The 19,339-nt window shown below is 38.7% G+C and overlaps 1 protein-coding gene across 2 annotated transcripts in view; it reads right to left on the bottom strand.

Annotated features, from left to right (window-relative positions):
* Positions 1-19,339, bottom strand: part of LOC134531029 (myosin-I heavy chain) — a 373,169-nt gene that overhangs the window by 98,000 nt on the left and 255,830 nt on the right. For both annotated transcript variants that reach the window (XM_063366521.1, XM_063366522.1), the window contains exons 13-15: positions 17,773-17,942; positions 15,372-15,508; positions 1,424-1,569 (exon numbers count right to left, since the gene is read on the bottom strand). In XM_063366521.1, the coding sequence (XP_063222591.1) occupies positions 1,424-1,569; positions 15,372-15,508; positions 17,773-17,942 (453 nt within the window). The remainder of the gene's footprint in view (positions 1-1,423; positions 1,570-15,371; positions 15,509-17,772; positions 17,943-19,339) is intronic.

The following is a 19,339-nucleotide window of genomic DNA, read 5'->3' as shown; positions in this document are numbered from 1 at the left end:
CATTTATAAAACATAGTGCTGATGTTTACGTTTATCAGCGATGTTTCACAGTCACGATTTTGCAAGCGCAAGCGGGCCTCCTCAATGAGGAGCTTCTTAATTCCAGGGGGATTTAATCCCATACCTGGGGGTGTGCGATAGCACCAGTTTATAAGGGAGTTGGGGTCCCTCCTCCTGAAAATTTGAATTATTAACTCTTTAAAACAAATTTTTTTAAGCCAATGTGAAACTTAAATTTCAGCTATGGTTTTCATAATTAAATTAATTTGAAGAAAATTTGATATTACAGATGTGTCAGTAATATAAGAGCTGGGGCGGAGCCTGGCTAGTCCGCAGGGCCCTGGGAAGTTGTCCGGCTTGCTTGGTCCAGAGACGCTCCTGGGTTTCTTACGAACTTAACTTAATCAACTCAGAAGTTCGTTATTTTTATTACAGTTTTCAACCAAATGGGAACTAAATCCCCACGCTCTAGTACAGAGAAAGATAGTACTCAACATGGTCGGGCAGTGGCTATGGAGAGACTATGCTATTATTACTTGCAGAATACATTTATGTATACACTAGCCCTGTTTTTCTAACTGATGAATGGACGATGCAAGATGATGGGAACGTGGTTGAAAAAGAAAACAGTGAGAACCCTTAGTAAACACTGTCTGCAATCCTGCATCGACTTTGTCAATCAATCCGCACCACACAATAGCTTAATTAAATTACCAGCCTATCAGGGTCTTGACATTACTAGCACATTCAAACGGTAAAAGACAGAAAAACTAACCACTCAGCTAACGGTGGATTCTCTGACGAATGAATGTGTTCCATTATGTTGCAACAGATGGACTACAAGCACTCAAACTGCACATTAATGAAATCATTGATAGGTTTATCTGTCAATAAAACTGTCAAAACCATGCTTCACAGAATATGTATTGGAAATGTTTATGATAATTGATCACTTGTCTGAGTTTTACTGGAGGCCCCTGTGCGATAAGGGCACATGATCACTTGCATCCCACCTAAGCAATCCGGGTTCAATATCTGGTGTTGTTGAACATGGATTCTTCCAAGTGGGAAAGGTGGGGGTTGTTGCCGTGGGCTGGTGGGTTTCTTGGGTATTAGCGTTTCCCCAACCAAAGCATTTCATCAATACTTCACTATATCTATTGACTTGATGCTGACATGACTAAGCCATAATCCAATCCAACCAAAAATTAAGTCTTTTTATTTCAAAAAGTGTTTTGTGGGATATGAAAAACCAAATTCAACAATGCAATGTTTTAAAATCTTACCTAATTCACTTTTTAACAGCTTAATTAACTATGCATGCGTGATGATCTTGCGCCGTACTTTTGGCCGTTTGAAACGCAACACAGGGACACAAGGTTAAGATAGAAGACCAGTTTGTGTGTGATGATTGTCGGGCTACCTCTCGCTTTCCTCGAGCGCCTTCCGGTCCACCTCCTGCTGCTGCCGGTCCAGCTCCGCCTCGCGCTGCCTGCGCTCCTCCTCCAGCCTCTCCCGCTTCCTCATCTCCTCCTCCACGCGCCGCATCTCGCGCAGTGCCGCCGCCACCTGCCACACGCAGTCCGGTCCCAGTGCCACACCACAGTGGGCTCACATCCACTCCTCCTCAGGCCATGACATGACCAACCAAAGGCACCAATACCGTTTATTGTGTACAAACTGATTACCATGAAACGGGGTGAATTGAAATAGTCAGCTCATGGAATCATTAAGTAACAAATTCTTCAGTGAGATTCACTCAAAATAATACTGACAAATAACTTACAAAACATAAAAAATTCAAACTAAAGATATCACACGTAACGATTCTTTGGACAGACCATTTCTGTGCACCCCATTTCATGGTACTAAACAACGAGCAAGCAGTAAATATTGTAAAACACTGTTAAGAAGTTTCTCAAAAGACTATAAATTTTAGATTTGCTAATGAGGAAAAGCTTCTTAAAAGGGTCAAATCATACAAGTTTTTCAACTTTTTAGAAAGCAATACTTCTTAACTGAGAACTTCTTAAAATTACATAAAGAACAAAAGCTTGTTTAACAATGGAATCTTCACAGAGTAAGTGGAATGGTATCTAGTTCAGTTTACTCTCTAGCGTGTCACTTGCCATACCCATAGTCAGGGAACACTTGTGTATGTATCAGAGATCATGGAGAGAATTTAAAAACTGAGATGCCTGTCGTGAGACAGGTTAGTTTTACCCTACTGAGAAACTGGTCGTTGCCCCAGTATTCCTGCTCAGTACGAGAGGAACCGCAGGTACGGGCCACTGGCACCGCACTCGGTCGAACGACCGGTGGTGCGAAGTTACCACCCGTGGGATTACGCCTGAATGCCTCTAAGGCAGTATCCCCTCTGAGAGAAAAACGATAGTTAAGAGTTCCTGAGCCGGAAGGCTTATGATGACTATTCTAGGCGGTCCGTATGTGTTACGGCCGTCAACTATGCCCTTGTGATCCACCAGAGGATTCATTCGGCACAGCGCCCGTTTTTTTCCGGTGGTCAACCATGGGTATGAGATCTGGTGTAGGAACTCGAATCGTCTGCAGACGACTTACTTTCAGTTAGGATTCCATGGAACACCAGCAATGGGCTTAACAAGGGGGTTGCCACAACCATTTTATTTCTATGTCATCACACATGATCCCCTTCACAAGAAGAGGTTTCCCACAAGCTGCCCACCACTTTCCAGTAACTTCTAAATGGTTAAAAAAAACTTTAAAAATTAGTTCTAGTAAAAAAAATTAGACAAAAAAAATAATAAATTAACTAATCATCAAAATCCGTAACAAAAGAGAATAAAAATAAGGAAAAAACTTTAATGTTGCAACAAATTAAATGATAAAAAATAATCATTACCAAACCCACAAAATAATCTTACTAAAGTTGATAAACCCAATGTAGCCTCAAAAACCCAAAAAGTAAGTAGAGCTGTGATCTGCATTTTATTTATTTTTATTTCCTGCTAGACTATACTTTGTTCGACCAATATAATTCTATAATTATTATCAGGGGCAAAATATTTTACAATTTATAAATGGATCACATTAACATTAAATATATAGAAAAAATTTTGAAATCCACACAATAAAGTTACAAAAAGGGTAAAATTTATTTTGTGATGTTACTTACTATATAATAATTCCCTACCTTGCAGATTTGTCTGAAATATCACATAACCATCAAACTAGGTAGCTCTCTACCAAAAGCTTTAAAACACGTTCAGAGCAAACATTTAATTCATTCTCAGCATGTCCCAGTAAATCTTGCAAGTGGTGGAGTTCTTCTCGGACAGGGCTGGTTATTGTAACATGGCATCGCTTCCTGCCTCACAGTGACCGACCTGACTGACTGGATAGCAGTAACTGTTCCAGCGATGACTAGCCGAGGGAAGCGGACAGCGTGGCAAGAGTAGGGCAAGCACAGTACATGTGCTCCAGCCTGGAGGAGGACTGCTCAACTTACTTTTACCATTATAACCACCGGAACATACCATAAACATCTAGGGATCTCTCGCGAATGAAAATGAATTTTTAAAAACTTTCAACATTTTTACTTATAAACCGTTTTAAATCTTTATGGTTGATTTGGAAGTATTTTTCACACTCCTTTTGCTAGTAGTTATTGTGATTAGCCAACTATATGGGTTCTTTAAAAAATTAATGCAATGGGGAATTTCGATTTTATAGAAGTCTTTGGATATATGTATACACCAATGCAGTTTTGCACTGTTTTGTCATGAAAAAACTTTAAGAAAGTAATTAAAAAATTAAATCTACTACATGGAATTTTCTTCATAATCTGGTTGCTAAGATAATGTTTACGAATTTTATGGTTGCATGTATTTGAAATGAAAAATATGGATAGCAATTAGTTTAAGAAATAAGAAGTGTTTGTACAATACGAGGGTGGCTATTTAATAACTGGACTGATGCTGCTCCCAGCAAACTGCGAGCGTGCCGCGACATGTTTGAGCATGACTGTGTCTGATGGTCCTTCCCCCACCCTGAGCTCGTTAGACAAGCCAGCGGGTCGCTCAGTTTGACTATAGCAATTGATTGAATTAATCTACGCACTAGTGACGCGTCAGAAAAATGCCAAATGGTCAGACGGAGCAATGGGTTAACCTCAAGTTTCTTGTTAAACTAGGGAAAACTGCCATAGAAGCTTATGCAATGTTTAAAGAAGTCTACGGGAATAAATGTTTGTCCCACAAACAAGTTTTTGAGTGGTTTAAACGGTTTAAAGAAGGGTGTGAAACGACTGAAGATAATCGGCGCCCAGGACAGCCCTCAACGTCAAAAACGGACAAAAACATTGAAAAAATTGGTAAATTAATCCGTGCTGATCATTATCTGAGCATCCGAGGGCTTGCTGAAATGACAGAAATCGACAAAGAAAGTGTTTGACAGATTTTGCATGAATCATTTAACATACGGAAGGTTTACGCAAAAATGGTGCGGAAACTCCTCATTCCCAAGCAAAAGGAATCAAGACAGAACATTTGTAATGACATCCTAAACAACATTGCCACTAATCCAGATTTGTTAGACAAGATGATTACTTGTGATGAATCGTGGTTTTTTTTACATACAATCCCAAAACAAAAAGGCAATCCTTGCATTGGAAGATCCCAAGCTCACCAAGGCAAAAAAAAAGAAGCCAGGATGAGCAAATCCAAATTAAAAGCAATGATGATTGTCTTTTTCGACATTCGTGGCATTGTCTACGTTCACTGGGTACCCGAGGGTCAGACGGTCAATCAACATTTCTACATCAAGGTTCTGACGGCCCTACGTGAGCATGTGAGAAGACGAAGACCCGATTTGTGGAAGACCAAGTCCTGGATCCTTCACAAAGACAATGCACCAGCCCATTCTTCCTTGTCTGTGAAAGCGTTCCTCGCAAAATACGGCATCACCGTGTTGGAACATCACCGTACTCGCCCGACCTTGTCCCCTGTGACTTATTTCTATTTCCCAAGGTCAAGTCGGCACTGAAGGGGACAAGATATGAAAGTGTGGAAGCGGTTAAAGCAAAAGCGACAGAGCTTCTCAACCAGCTGACAGAAGAGGACTTCCAGCACTGCTTTCAACAGTGGAAACATTGCATGGAGGGGTGTAGGGATCGTCAAGGGGAGTACATTGAAGGCGACAAAACTTCTGCTGTAATTGGTGACGAATAAAAAGTGTAATGACTTCAGTCCAGTTATTTAATAGCCATACCTTGTATTAAAAAAGGCAGCAAAATGGCTAGCAATAATGTTCTAGTTTATCAAATACGTATGCCAGATCCATTTAGCTCTAAAGGGGCAGAATGGGACAGCTGGAAATTTTATTTCACAACATGATGTTACTCTTTGGCCTTGGTAACTAATGAAGAAGAAACTCAGGTTATCCCTTTGATATACTTCATGGGTAAGAAAGCTGCAAAATATGCTGCAATCATTCAACCTGAATTAATGGGATGCTAAGACGTACATTGGAGAATTAGGTAAATTTGATGTTCATTTTATCAGTGGCGTAGCGTGGGTGGGGCGGAGGGGGCGGCCCGCCCCGGGCGGCAGCCCGCGGGGGCGGGTCGCCGGTGAAGCGGGTTGAGATCTGATCTATGATTCATTCATTACATGTGTCAGACACACTATAATGTTCCATTTTTATCTAAAATTTTGCGCACCAACTATTTTTTAATATTTATTTAAATGAAAAATTGCGAAATCACTGACAGAGCTCTTTATAATGTTTGTTTGTTTACATACGAACGGCAACATCGCCGAGTTGAGCGGCACTCCTTATTATGTTCATTACTCATACAAAATCTTTTGTTTCACGCGTCGGCCCGTGTCGATGCCTCTCTTTCGCACTCATTGAATTTAGTACTACGCATTGTACTGTAAAGTTTGACCTTAACCCAGGGCAAACCAACAACTTCCGCAAACCGGGACACAGTAAAACTCCTATATTGCCCCGTACCGCGAGCGCAGGTAAACCCAAAAAAAATATTAAAACCCAAACTAATAGCACGCTTAAAAAATACTAATAAGGTTGCGAACAGTGAGAGGAGGCAGCAAGTTAAAAAGACGCAAAATTTATATGACAACATTTAATATATATATATATATATAATAAAATCGTTTCATCACAAATCGGCGCATCCATCATAAAATACATACCCTATTACTACTTATAAAAAAATAGCTATATAATAATAAAAAGGCATTAAAAATATATAAGAACATATTAATACAAATACAAATACAAATATAGATACGCACCGGGCGTATCACCGCTGTAAATACCAATTAACATAGGCGAAATCTAGCAAAAAATTGACACACCTTAACATGCAAATAAATATACCAAAAATTTAGCAAATTACAAATTATGGGTTTACAAGCCCTTCTCAGTTAAGTCATTTTCTAACGGTCGACGCCTTTTTTCTTCTAGGTCTGGCAGGGATTGGGTGAAACACGCTGAACGTAAAATCCCAGTTTCAGTTTTATTAGTCCGTTAATTTAAATCCCAAAAATCCACAAATAATAGTTTCGCACCAGGGGTCAAAGGGGTCAATGGGGTCAACGGGGCAGTGGCACGGCTGGCACTTACTTGCTTTTTGACGTCGTGATGTCTGGTCACCAAATACACTCGTTTGCTCACGAGTGTTTTTAATGGCAAACCCTTGCCATTATACGTTACCGTAGCTGCAGGTAATTGTACGGATATGACGAATTCTTCTCCATACCGTCTTGGAGTTTATTTCGGCGCACATAATTCATCCTTGGAAAATCCTCGCGATATTCACACACGCCTCACCAACCACTCGCGTTCATCGTACCAAAGCGTTCTAAATTATATAAATAAACCCCGTTCATATTCAAAAAGGAACACACGTATACAGTTACTTCGATGTGGAACCATCACCATGGCCAACCCGCGTTTTACTTCACGTGCGCGCCCGCCTGGGCCTACCAGGCGACTCCGCTCGCCCGTCTCACCTGACGTCACACAATCAGCTGTTCTGCTCGCGCGCCGTCTAGCGCAGCGATTACCAACATATTCGGTAGTGTCCTCGAACTTTCCAGACCAATTTAATAACTTAAAATCTTAAACTTTAATATAATAAGACTAAACAAGAATTACAAATTTCTTTTTTAAAACAACATATAACAAACTTAAATCCAAAATGTCTCGTATTACCAGGGCATCCGAAAGATTAATAAAATACGTTAACCATTTCTGCCAACATAAACATTATCAAAGGTAGCAGCTGTAGCACACATGCTACAGTACTGATCTTTGTTTTAGTGCATCGTGAAGTACCGTTACGCAATCACGCTTTACTCGTATGTTTGTTTCGCGAGGGTTTCGGATACGGAACGAAAGTCATTTTGATTGTGTTTCGATCTTTTAAATACTGTTGAATCTTCTAAAACTAAACATTTAGAACTTTACCCAATCTTTGAACTAGTTTTTGAAAATGAAAAGAGTCAAAGAAAGCGGTGCGGGATTCCGCAAAAAAAAAAAAAAAAAGGCTAAGAAAGAAGCAGATGCGAAGAAGTCTCAAGGTGCATTACTGAAATATTTTAGTTCCAGTTCTGGTTCGAAAGCCACGTTAACGTCTTCGGTGGCATCCTGCAGCAGCGGAAGTGATTCCAGTGTAAGTAGGTATATGATTCCTCCATCTAGAATCATGCATGGCCTAGAATTACCCCAGTTATTTATTATTATTATTTATTTATTGTTTACAAAAGTTACAAAAATTTCTTACATTAGTCTCGCAAAACCTATTCACCTAGGTTTGTCTGCGAGTACGGAGTCACACTCGTTCATTAAATCTTATTCACTTAAAATTGCTCTAATAGCTGTTTGAACATTGATTATTGTTTAAAAAGTATGGAGTATATTAACATAAATTACATTGAGTTAAGGTACATCTTTTTAAGTTTACGACTGAATTTTGTCCTGCTACTTGAATTTAAAACTTCAATAGGAGATGTTTTATAAATCTAGTAGTAGTCTAGGAATATATATATATATATATATATATATATATATATATATATATATATATATTTGTTTTTGGATAACTTGATTATTTATGGTACCTGTCATACAAAGAAAACATAATTTTTCATTTAGCTCAAAAATGGCACCAACGATATTTCTCAAATTTCTCGTCATTTTATATTTTAATAACATCTATAACATGGCTTACTCAGTCAGTTTTTACAGGGAAACTCTATAAAAGGTTGCTGCCATACAAAATCAATTTTGTTTGTAAATTTTCCTATAAGCCCGGCAAACCGCGCCGTCATCAAAACCACTTTTGTTTTGTGATAGATAAAATACTTATTTGAAATTCGAACGTGTCCTCCGGCCAATATTCATGGGAATACATAACTTATTTTACAGGTACAAGAAGAAGACGTACCTGCCGTCGCAGTTGGAAGTAGTTCTGGTCCCACCACAGAGCAGGGTCAAGACCAAGTCGACTCATCAAAAGTACCTCAAGCATCTAGTCATAAGCCTGCAGAAAAAGTGAATGTTGCCAAAGAAGACATAATTGAAATCGTGCCTTCTGCTCCTGCCGAAATCAAAGATGTGAATCTCGACGATGTAGGTTGCTGGCCTTCTCCTATGACCGACGAAGTAAGAACGCTTCTAGTACGTCGCGGATCTGACTCAGTACAGCACATCGATTCCAAATTTGCCGATGTTGTTCGCTCAGGGACTTCAACGAAAGGCGGTACCCGAAAACTAACCAAAGAGTGGTTCTACAAACCATTATCTAACGGTGAAAAGGTTCTCCGAACATGGATGGTGTACTCGCCTTTGAAGCAATCCTTGTATTGTTTTTCTTGCAAGCTGTTTGGCAATTCCGGCTCTAACTTCGCATCTGAAGAAGGATTCAACAAATGGTGGAAGCTAAATCCATAAATAGGAGACCATGAAAATAGCCTGGGCCATGAACAGAGCTTCTTGAAATGGAAGGAGTTGGAAGTTCACCTGAACTGTAAAGCAACCATCGATCAGAAACAACAAGAAGTTTTCGAAAGTGAGGAGAAGAAGTGGAGGGATGTACTGTACAGGTTGCTGAATATTATCCAGTTCTTAGCCAAACAGAATCTGGCCTTCAGAGGACATCGAGAAGACATTCGAGGAGATGATAGTGGCAATCGCGGGAACTTTCTGGAGTTAGTGCACCTCCTAGCTAAATACGACCCTCTTCTAATGGAACACCTGACAAAGATAAAGCTGGGAGCAAGAGTCTCAGTTTCGTATCTATCTCCAGAAACCCAGAATGAATTTATAAACTTACTGGGACAGCAAGTTCGATCCACCATCATCCGTCGTATTCAAGAAGCTAAATATTATTACGTAATCTTCGACAGTACACCAGACATCTCCCACAATCACCAAATGAGCCAAGTTCTGCGATACATACATATCGAAGGAGAAAAAGTCGCCGTGGTAGAATCTTTCATTGACTTCTTCGAACCAAAAGGAAAAAAATGCAGAAGATCTCAGCAACGATATAATCGAGAAGATAACATCAGACGGACTGGACATACAGAATCTGAGAGGACAGGCTTATGACAATGCTGACACAATTTCAGGGATCCACAATGGAGTTCAAGCCCGGATTAAAGCACTGAATCCGAAAGCTATATTCGTTGCATGCACAAACCACTCACTAAAATTGGCTGGGGTACACGCTGCTTCTGAATCAGTGGATTCCGTGACGTTTTTTGGAACTCTGGAGAAGCTGTTTGCCTTCTTTTCCGCATCAACTGTTCGATGGAACGCTTTGGTTGCCGTCACAGGTCAAGCAGTAAAACGAGTCACTGAAACGCGCTGGAGCGCTAGACATGTAGCTGTCAAGATGCTTAAAAATAAGTTTGAGGTAGTTCTTGAGGTACTGGAACAATTAACAGATTCATCTCAAACTTCCGAAACAAGATCGGGAGCCATTCTTCTCCTGACAGCCATGCAGTAATTTAACTTCCTAACTTTTCTTGGCTTTTGGGCTGCAGTGCTACCTGAAGTAGATGACGCACAGATTTACCTGCAGCAACGAGGACTAAGTGTGGATAAGTGTGCTCAGAAACTCTGCGCTTTGAAAACCCTCTTAGTGGAAAGTAGAGACCGTTTCGTGCAAGAAACAATTGACTTTGCTAAGACTCTCTGCGAAAAACTCGGAATCGAACTCAAAACGAGAAGAATTCGCAGGAAAAAACGCATGCATGGCGATGAATCTTCTGAAGATGCAGCTTTGTCTCACGAACAGGAAATCCGTCGAGAGATTATCGCATCATTCGACAAGATCATTCAAGAAATGACGACTCGATTCCAGCAAATTCAAGACATATCGGACAAGTCAGCCAGCGAAACTTTTGGACAGCAAGTTCAAGTGTGATCTTTCCCATGTATTAGAAGACATCGACAAGGACGAGTTTCAGATGGAGCGGAAGCGTCTTCAGCAGTTTGTTGTTGTTGCCTGTTCTGAATCAGAGGAAGATATAAGTGGTAAAGGACCACTGGAGCTCCTCCAGTTCATTCAAAAACTGAATCTCGGAATTTCAGTTCCAAATATAGTCATCTTGATTCGTATATATTTGACTTTGGCGATTAGTGTTGCAAGTTGTGAGAGAAGTTTTTCGAAGTTGAAGCTAATAAAAAATTACCTCAGGTCTTCTATGAGCTCCGTTAGACTATCAAACTTGGCTATATTGTCGATTGAACAAGAATTGACTGCTAATATTGATTTTGACAAAGTTATTTCTGACTTCGCTGCTCATAAGGCCCGTAGAATCCGCTTGTAAAACCGCTCATCCTATTTTAACTTCAATAAAAGGTATCTCATTGCATGTGAAATTTAATTTTAATTAAGCACCTATAGAATGGGGGTGGCAAAATGGTCTCCCGCCCCAGGCGCCGAGATGGCACGCTACGCCACTGCATTTTATGCCGAAGAAAAAGAAACATATATGACAGATCTATTTTTCGTATAAGAGGAAGAAGATGACTGTGGATAATTCCATTAATGATTTACAAGACATCACCTACAATTGTGGCTTTCCTCATAACCACAAAAATTAGGCAATAAGGATCAAATTGTTTTTAGAACTAAGATTATCTGGAAAACTACAAATAAATTAAAGAAATTATTTAACAACTTAAACACACAAAGAAAGATCTCTGCAAAACCAGCTCACTCCGTGTCTAGCCTTCCAGGTACAGTGGAGTCTTAGCCCATAGTTTTAATGCCTACACTTAAACCGTTGAACATGTAGTCAATAATAGGTAAACAATATTTACATTCCCCTAAATCAGTTATACTTTTGCCTAAAGAATATCAACAAAACACTGAATGGTTACCAAAGGACATTAGTTTTTTGACTGTATACCTAAATTTTTTGCTTCATACACATTTTTAATCCACATATCAGGGACGTAACCGGGAAGCGGACGGAGGGAGTTCCTTTTGGCCCGGACTCCGCCCTTCCAAGAATTTACGTGAAGAAAAAAAAACTAAAGAGAGAATAAGGAAATTATATCAACTTAGTTTATAAAAGGCTACGGAGAGCTATATTTGGAAGGATTATTTAATGCAATCATTATGGTGGGCTACAATAAATGTATTTCCTATCACATCTAGCCCAACATGCCTCATATACAAAGCAGCATGGATTGTGTTAGCAAGAAGTCTGTATTTAATTCCAGTTTGCACATGTGTTGGTTGTAAGCATGTCTTTCATACGAACTTCACACGTGTGTTTCATGTATAAATAACATTTTGTGCATGTGCGTGTGTGTGTGTATTTATGACTTGTTAGAATGAAAACATGAAACGACTTAAGAAAAAAGATAAAAACAATTAAATAAAAATACAAAATGTACAGTTTTCTTTTCTCGAGCAAAGTCATTTCTTAAATTTCTATGTCTAAACATTGGACTTCTAAAAGTCTACTGTTCCCTGAGATTTTAGTGTGACAATTTTCTTTTTAAACTCAACTAAAAGGAAAATTCAATTATAAATTATTGTTTTACTGGTTTAGCTGGACCCCTCCTTCACAAAACACTGGCAACGGCCATGCACATTTTCAGCAAAAAAAAAGGAATAAATAATTACATGTACTCAAACTTATAGAAGATGTTACAGTTTGCTAATAATCATATAATCAACAGTTTTTAATCTGTGAATCTCTGTAGTAAATAACTCGTTTTTACATGAGGGTTACAGCAAACTGTGGCAATAGAGAAAGACTGCTGACTTATATAAGTATCAGAAATCATTTTTAATGCTTTGCCATGCCATAAACACAGAACGCTCTGTGTAAAATAAGGCTAAGTATTTTTAAAAACAAAAAATTGCAGAAACAGTAAAAATGTGAAATTGCTAATGGAACAAACAAAATAAGAATGTACAAGTCTATCAGGCCACAGCCACTGCTAGTTAGAAACTGTTGATTATCATAAAACTGTACCAACTCTTTCTATATGTTTGAGTACCTGTAATTATTTATGCCTGTTTTGTTGAAAATGTGAATTAAGTAAAAAATGTAGGTATACAGTCAAAAAAACTTGTGTCAATTAACTTTTGGAAACTATTCAGTGAATATTTTATGCACGGGAGTGTAAATACTATGTATTCTTTAATATTGACCATGTATTCAACATTTGTATTGTAGCCATTAAAACTGTAGGTTAAGACTTCACTGGACGTGGAAGGTTGAACACAGAATGAGCTGGTTTTGTAGATATATTCCTTAGTGAGTGTAAGGTGTTAAATAATTTCTTTCATTTATTGCAGTTTTACATATAAGCTTTCAACCTTAGTTCCAAAAACCATTGTATCCTTATGAACATTTTTTGTGGTTATGAAAGAAACCATAATTATAGGTGACTAGCTGAAGAATTAAGCGTTGCCCGAGCTAAACACATCATAACATATGGAACATCACTACCAGTCTCAAGTCTGACAGGCATACACTTGAAAAAAAGGAAATTTTGATTTTAAAGTCCCATTGATTGCACAAGTTTTGTGCATGAAGGCTACAACATGAGAAAAACCAGGACTCCAATTCATAGCATTTTATAGGAATGTAGGTAACCCCTAGGCAAGACGTGAGGGCACACCAAAACATAGCACATTACAAATTCAAGGCACCCTATGCCATCTATTGATGACATTCTAAACTGCCGTGTTTTATTGCATAATGGTCGCACGCGCGTAATCGTCGCAACCATATTTTAGCCTGTCAAAATTGGGATAAAAAAACTTATCGCGTAAACATCGCAAGATGTTTTTGGTCCCGCTAGTAGATGCCGAGCGCTTTGTGTAGGTACCTTTTCTGTATAAAACGATTTATTTTAAAGTAGAAATCTAATATTTATTCTGTCATTACCACATACTTAATAAATTAACGGAAAAATACAAAGTTGTTTTACGTGTAAATTTTCTTATAAAGACGTTTTTAAACGTTATTTCCTTAATTGGATCGTCTGCGTCGCCGCGGTGTCGGATATTCTAAAATTTAATTTCAGTCATTACCACTTATTTATTTAATTAACGGAAATACGAAGTTGTTTGACGTGTAAATTTTCTTATAAAGACATTTTTAAACGTTATTTCCTTTATCTGATTGTCTGCGTTGCCGCGGCGTACCGCTTATAAAAATGTAACCAGCGCATCATTCATGTTTGGTTATGTTGCTTACCGTATAGAGCGCGCGCACGTAGTTGAATATTGATATCTCGCTGAGTGCATACAACGCGCGCTCTCTGTCAGGTGCAGAGTTAACTACATTTGATAGCCCGCATCCTTTCGTGGCAAGTGTGTAGTACGGCACGTTAGTTCACGTCAGATTCAAGTGGCTTGCGTTCGCGTTAGAGTTTTGGTTTTTCTATTTAAAGTTCCACCTTTTTTTAAATAAACGTACTTTCCATGAACTGGTTTTATTTTTATGAATAACATTACCTAACAAATTTTTTTTTTTCCACATATTCGTCACACCCTTACTTTTCAAACTTGATTTTAGAATAAAATGTGCAACGATTATACGAGAAAAAACGGTAACTGTTATTAGTGCTTTTAGTTCTCTAGCAGCCATGAGCTTCACTATGAGGATGGGTCTCACGAAGGTGAAGGATAGGAAGTTACCAGACCTTGCTATATGACCGTGTGGCGGACATAGAGAAATGACACAAACTCACTGTTTGTGTGTATGACCTACCTCCTATTATTTCTATTTCTATTATAAATTTGAATTTATCCCCTTTTCAGTCTCTTATTGGTGGAATTTCATAATTATATGTAGTCTCATGTCACTCTCCAGACCATAAACTATCCATATGCAAAAAATCATGTCGATCCATTTCTCCTTTGCTGCGTGTAAGGACAGACAGACAAACACATTTTTGCATTTACAATACCATATCTACCAGCATATGGATTGTAGATTTTATGTCAATTTTTTGTTTAATGAAATGTACTGCAACCAATGTGCAAAGTTTCCATTTAAGATGTTTAATTAAAAAATCTCGGCAGTAAGTGTGAAGCATCAGGAACTGCGCCTTTAAGCTACGTCTGCCACCTATCGAGCGGCTACCATGTGACATGGCTGTCTGCCCCATAGCTGTAGCGCTCAGCAAAAGAGGTAATCTAAAAATTGACCAGCCTGGAAAGAGGGGAGGGGAGTACGTGCGTTTGTGCGTGTGCATGTGCGTGTGTGTGTGGCCATGCAGCAATGGTTCTCCCTCCCTCTCTCGACGTTGTAAATAGTATCCGTGAACTGGCACCTTACTCAATCATCACGTTTCTATCTCGACAGGTTTTTTGAGACGCAACTATGTCCAAACATTGTTTTTGCATGATATTTCTTACGCTTTCTACTGCAACAGTTCATTCATGACAAAACTGCTGAACTCGTGGTCTTTTCTTCTTGGGGAAGACTATGGGTAAAAAAAAATAATAGACGGGGGGGAAGGGTAACACTTTCCTATTTTTTGTTAGATAGAGCCAAGATGAAGGGGGAATGGGGCAAGAGCCATAGTGCCCTGTCAAGGGTGGAGGGAAAGGGACAGATGGAGGGGGGAAGGGTGCCGGGTTTCTTACATGGCAATAAGCTGAGCTGAGACATGGACCATAGAATTCACTTGTATTCTACTAGTAGCAGATTTATGGTGTGACTCATATTCGAGAGCTACTCTCACCATGAAAATTTTGCTCAAAATTAAGGATGCGACCCATACGAAGGGGCGACCCATCTGCTAGTAAACACGGCGGCAGGGATGGCTTGCGAGTCATCGATGAAAGTGTCCCTCCGGACACAGCCGGCGACACTCACCTCGCGCGCGAACACGCCTCGCAGGTGGGCCTGGATGACGATGGCCGCTCGCTGCTGCTGCAGGAACCTCAGCCGCTGCCTCCAGCCTCGGTGCGCGTGCTGGATCAGCAGCACTGCCTTGTGGATCTTCAGGTACTCTGAGGGACCACGCACCGTCCCAGCTTACCTCGGCACTTTGTGTCAACTGCTGTTTGCTTCAGAGAAGGTAATGAACTGATGAATTAACAATAGCTAGGGACAAGATTACATGGTGAATTGCGATGAAAACGAAATATCACTGCAAAACATGTCAGTACAACATATAACTCCAAAATGCAAGTTAATACACCATAAAGCACCGAAATTAAAGTTACATCATGGAATTAAGTATCATTTAACCAAAACCTAATTCAAATCATAAAAAAAAGGAAATCCATCAATGTCTTAAATTAAGGGATTTCATTTCCCAAACGGAAAATATTGTACAAAGTGCATGGGTCAGAAAAATTAATTTTATTTGTTTTTTTTGTGCATTTCTTATTGGATCACTTTTAAACAACAAATGCTTGCTAATTTATTTTTACTGACCTATATGTCTCTGTTTTAGACAAATTTATTACAATTAATTCTATCGTAAAAATGCAAAATCAATTATACCACTATTTTCGTGGAGTATTACAAAATCGCTTTTATAAAAATAAAAACAGTAACACTGAAATCTTCTGTTTTAAAAATTGTTGTAAACTAAAATTAAAACAATAAAATTGTGTATCTACAAATTAACAATGGTATTTATCATGTAGGTACGTTCCTTGCCTAGTTTATCACCCCAAAAAAAAATTATCAAAAATTTAGGGTCTCTAATAGGCCTTTGTTTTCTGCAGTCAACTTGAAACACCGAGCCTTACACATAATTTGTTTCTCAGCGTTTACAACTATGGTTTTTCACCATAACATTTTTTTTTATAATGGATACATATAATGACAATTACAATTGTGACACATAAAGATGGGCTAATGTTGAGATATAACTCTCTTTGTATCATCTAACCTGAAACCTGTGGCAGTTTTATTAGGTGGGTATGCGCGAAAAGTACCTTTAAGTTACAAACAATATCAATATGAGATAAAACAAATCTTTGAAAATAAGATGAAATAGAAAATTCAACAAGTATATGCTGTAAGTAAATGTCCTAGGCATACATATCCACCTATTTAATTAGCATTTGATTGAAACAGAATTATATAAATACTGTGGTATGTTATTTAAAATGTATTTTTTATTATTTCTGCTTTTTTTTAGATTATCTTTAGTTATTAAATACAAAACTCTTTATAATTATGAATAATTAAATAAATCAAAGTTGATGACACTAAATCACTAACAAAAAATGTGCCTAAGTTAAATGAAATGTTTCAGTGCCCAAACGTCTATCTTAGTCAAACAAAAAAATGTAAGTACGAAGTAACTAATCATTGGCTCCTAGGTTTTTGTGCCTGAAATTTTGACATTTTGCAAGCCTTGTTGCAGCAGTCTTCATGTTATAAATTCCCCTTGAACATAGCAGCAACCAAGGCATGCCGAAACTTCAGGCACTCAAAACAAGAAGCCAAGGAGCAATTAATGATTCTGGCTACAAAATCCTGAAATTGAGATTCAAAATTATGGTTACACATCAGTGGAATTTATCTAGAAACTTTACAGTCCTGTGTAGCTGACTTCAAAACTTTGGAATTCTGGTTGTTTTCTTACCTTCAAGGAGAATTAATATACAATACTATGTGACAAGATATTTCAGTTGAAACAGGTCCAAGACAGGCTGTGTTCAGGCACAAAATAATTCAGTTAGACACGGGGGAGAAACTCCAATTGCCGAGACTGAGACCTAGATTTTGAAGTAGTTTTGAGGCCACCTGCTAGATAGTAGCTTTCATAATATATATTACTAACATGGCTATATTGATTGTGAGAAGAAAAAAATAAGCTATTATCAGACAGATGAACCAGTAAAAATGAATTCGCATTTATTTTGGTAGCCAAATATTTTGTGGCGTGGCATTCTAGGAATTTTGCATATCCCACCAATTTATATAGAACATGCTTTTTTTTATTACAAAACAGCAGTACGTGTTTCTCGGAAAGTTTAAAATCTCCAATACTAAGCAATTAGTCGTTAGGTAGTTAAAATTATAAATCTTAACACTTATGGATGCTCGTTTCAGGCGGCCCAAATAAAATAAAATAAGTTTTTTAACCTCCCGAACGAGTTTTTTTGCTAGTAGTTACGGGCCCATCCAACAGAGAGAGTCACATGTGGCACAAAGTGTGGCTTCAGTTTTCACGGTAAGAATGGGAGGCATTTCTATCGCCCTCCTTGTTCTATGGAATGACCATCCTGCCAGGGTGAACCCACGCGCTCACCTCGGCGAAGGACGAAGCCGCGCCAGCACGCCTGCAGGCGCGTGGCCGTGGCGTGCACCACCTGGGCGCGAGCGTCCTCCAAGGGCTCGTGCACGCAGCTGCGCAGGAACACCTTGGTGCTGCCAACCTGCCACTCGCGGCCGGGCAGGCCCTGGTCCGCCAGCAGCGCCCTGCAACCACGGTCACCGGCCGCTTCACACGACACTCCCAGCTTTTTCACGTGACAACGTCTAATAAATCGATAAACGCCGGCTGCACGCAAGAAAAAGTGTCCCGTTACGCACATTGTCCCGTTACGCTCATTTTACATTGCTCTTTGCTAACCTGAACCTCCTAGCATTGCGACAGAGTCCGTGGCGTGATAATTCTGTTTCCATGCATTTCAATGTAACATTTTTTCATTGCTCTTTGCTAACCCGTTCCCCCTAGCATTGCTTGCAGAGTCCGTGGTGCGAATATATTATTTTTTGACTGCATCTTGGTGTTGGGTAAGCCATTTTACTTCACATCATCCTTGAAACACTCCCGTTCGTTTCCTACTTTTCCCATCATCGTCCTATCCTTAACAGAATAACACAAATTGGAAGAAGTTAAATAGCTAACATGTATAAAAGTTATAGGTAGTTAAAATAATCTCTTCGTTAAAGTAATAAACATATTTGAATTAATGAGTGCAAATAAAAGAAAATTTATCAATTGAATTGTAGATTTCATTTCACACCTTCTTTGTATCCAAACAAAATAGTGATAATTCAATAAAAATGATTCAATTTTATTCATAAAAGTATGCAATCATTTCATCAATGTTTTTTATGACATTGTCACGTTAAACTATCGTCCGTAAACTGACTTTACAAACAACCAATTTTTTTTACGCAGGTTTTTTGAACTAAAACTTCTTTGCTGGTAGAGCTACAATTTTCGAATGTTACGAAAATCGCCATGACGGGAATAGTTAGGTACGTGGTGGGGGGGGAACCGGTAGAGGAGGAGAGTGCATCGGCGGTTAAGCCACTCCAACGCATGCAACTAGCATTCAAATGGGAAGACGGCAAAAAGGTAGGGTATAGGTACATGGTGCATCATGCCATATGATAGTTGTGACGGCCGCGGAAGGGGAGACGGCAGGTGAGGTTGAAAATGACGCAGCAGTGATGCTACGGAAATTCTCATAACGCTACTCGTGTTTGTCTACTCCCGAGTTTTCATAACGGCTAACGAATGACATTCTATTATTTCGTTTATTTTATTTAAAGTATCTACAATTTATTGATTTTTGCAATTAACTTTATGAGTGTTATTCATTTTTATGTGAATAGTGTGATTTAAAATGTAAAAAAGATGTATAGACTTAAGAGGTTAGCATTATATGAGTAATTTATTTTTGGTATGTGAACACTGAGATCTGAAATTTCAAAACGACTTAAAGACTTGTGAAAGTGTTGTGCCGTGGATTAGGTATTTAGGCACGTTTTATTTAAAATTTTGTTATCTTAAATATTTTTTGGATATTCATTTTTTTTTACTCCTCTTAATCTTAAAATAACTCCTATTGTTTATGAGCCAT

Source organism: Bacillus rossius, chromosome 3, assembly GCF_032445375.1.
Source record: "Bacillus rossius redtenbacheri isolate Brsri chromosome 3, Brsri_v3, whole genome shotgun sequence".
In the NCBI taxonomy this organism is placed as follows: Eukaryota; Metazoa; Arthropoda; class Insecta; order Phasmatodea; family Bacillidae; genus Bacillus; species Bacillus rossius.
The sequence above is the reverse complement of the archived record's forward strand: the minus strand, read 5'-3'. Positions and strand labels throughout refer to the sequence as shown.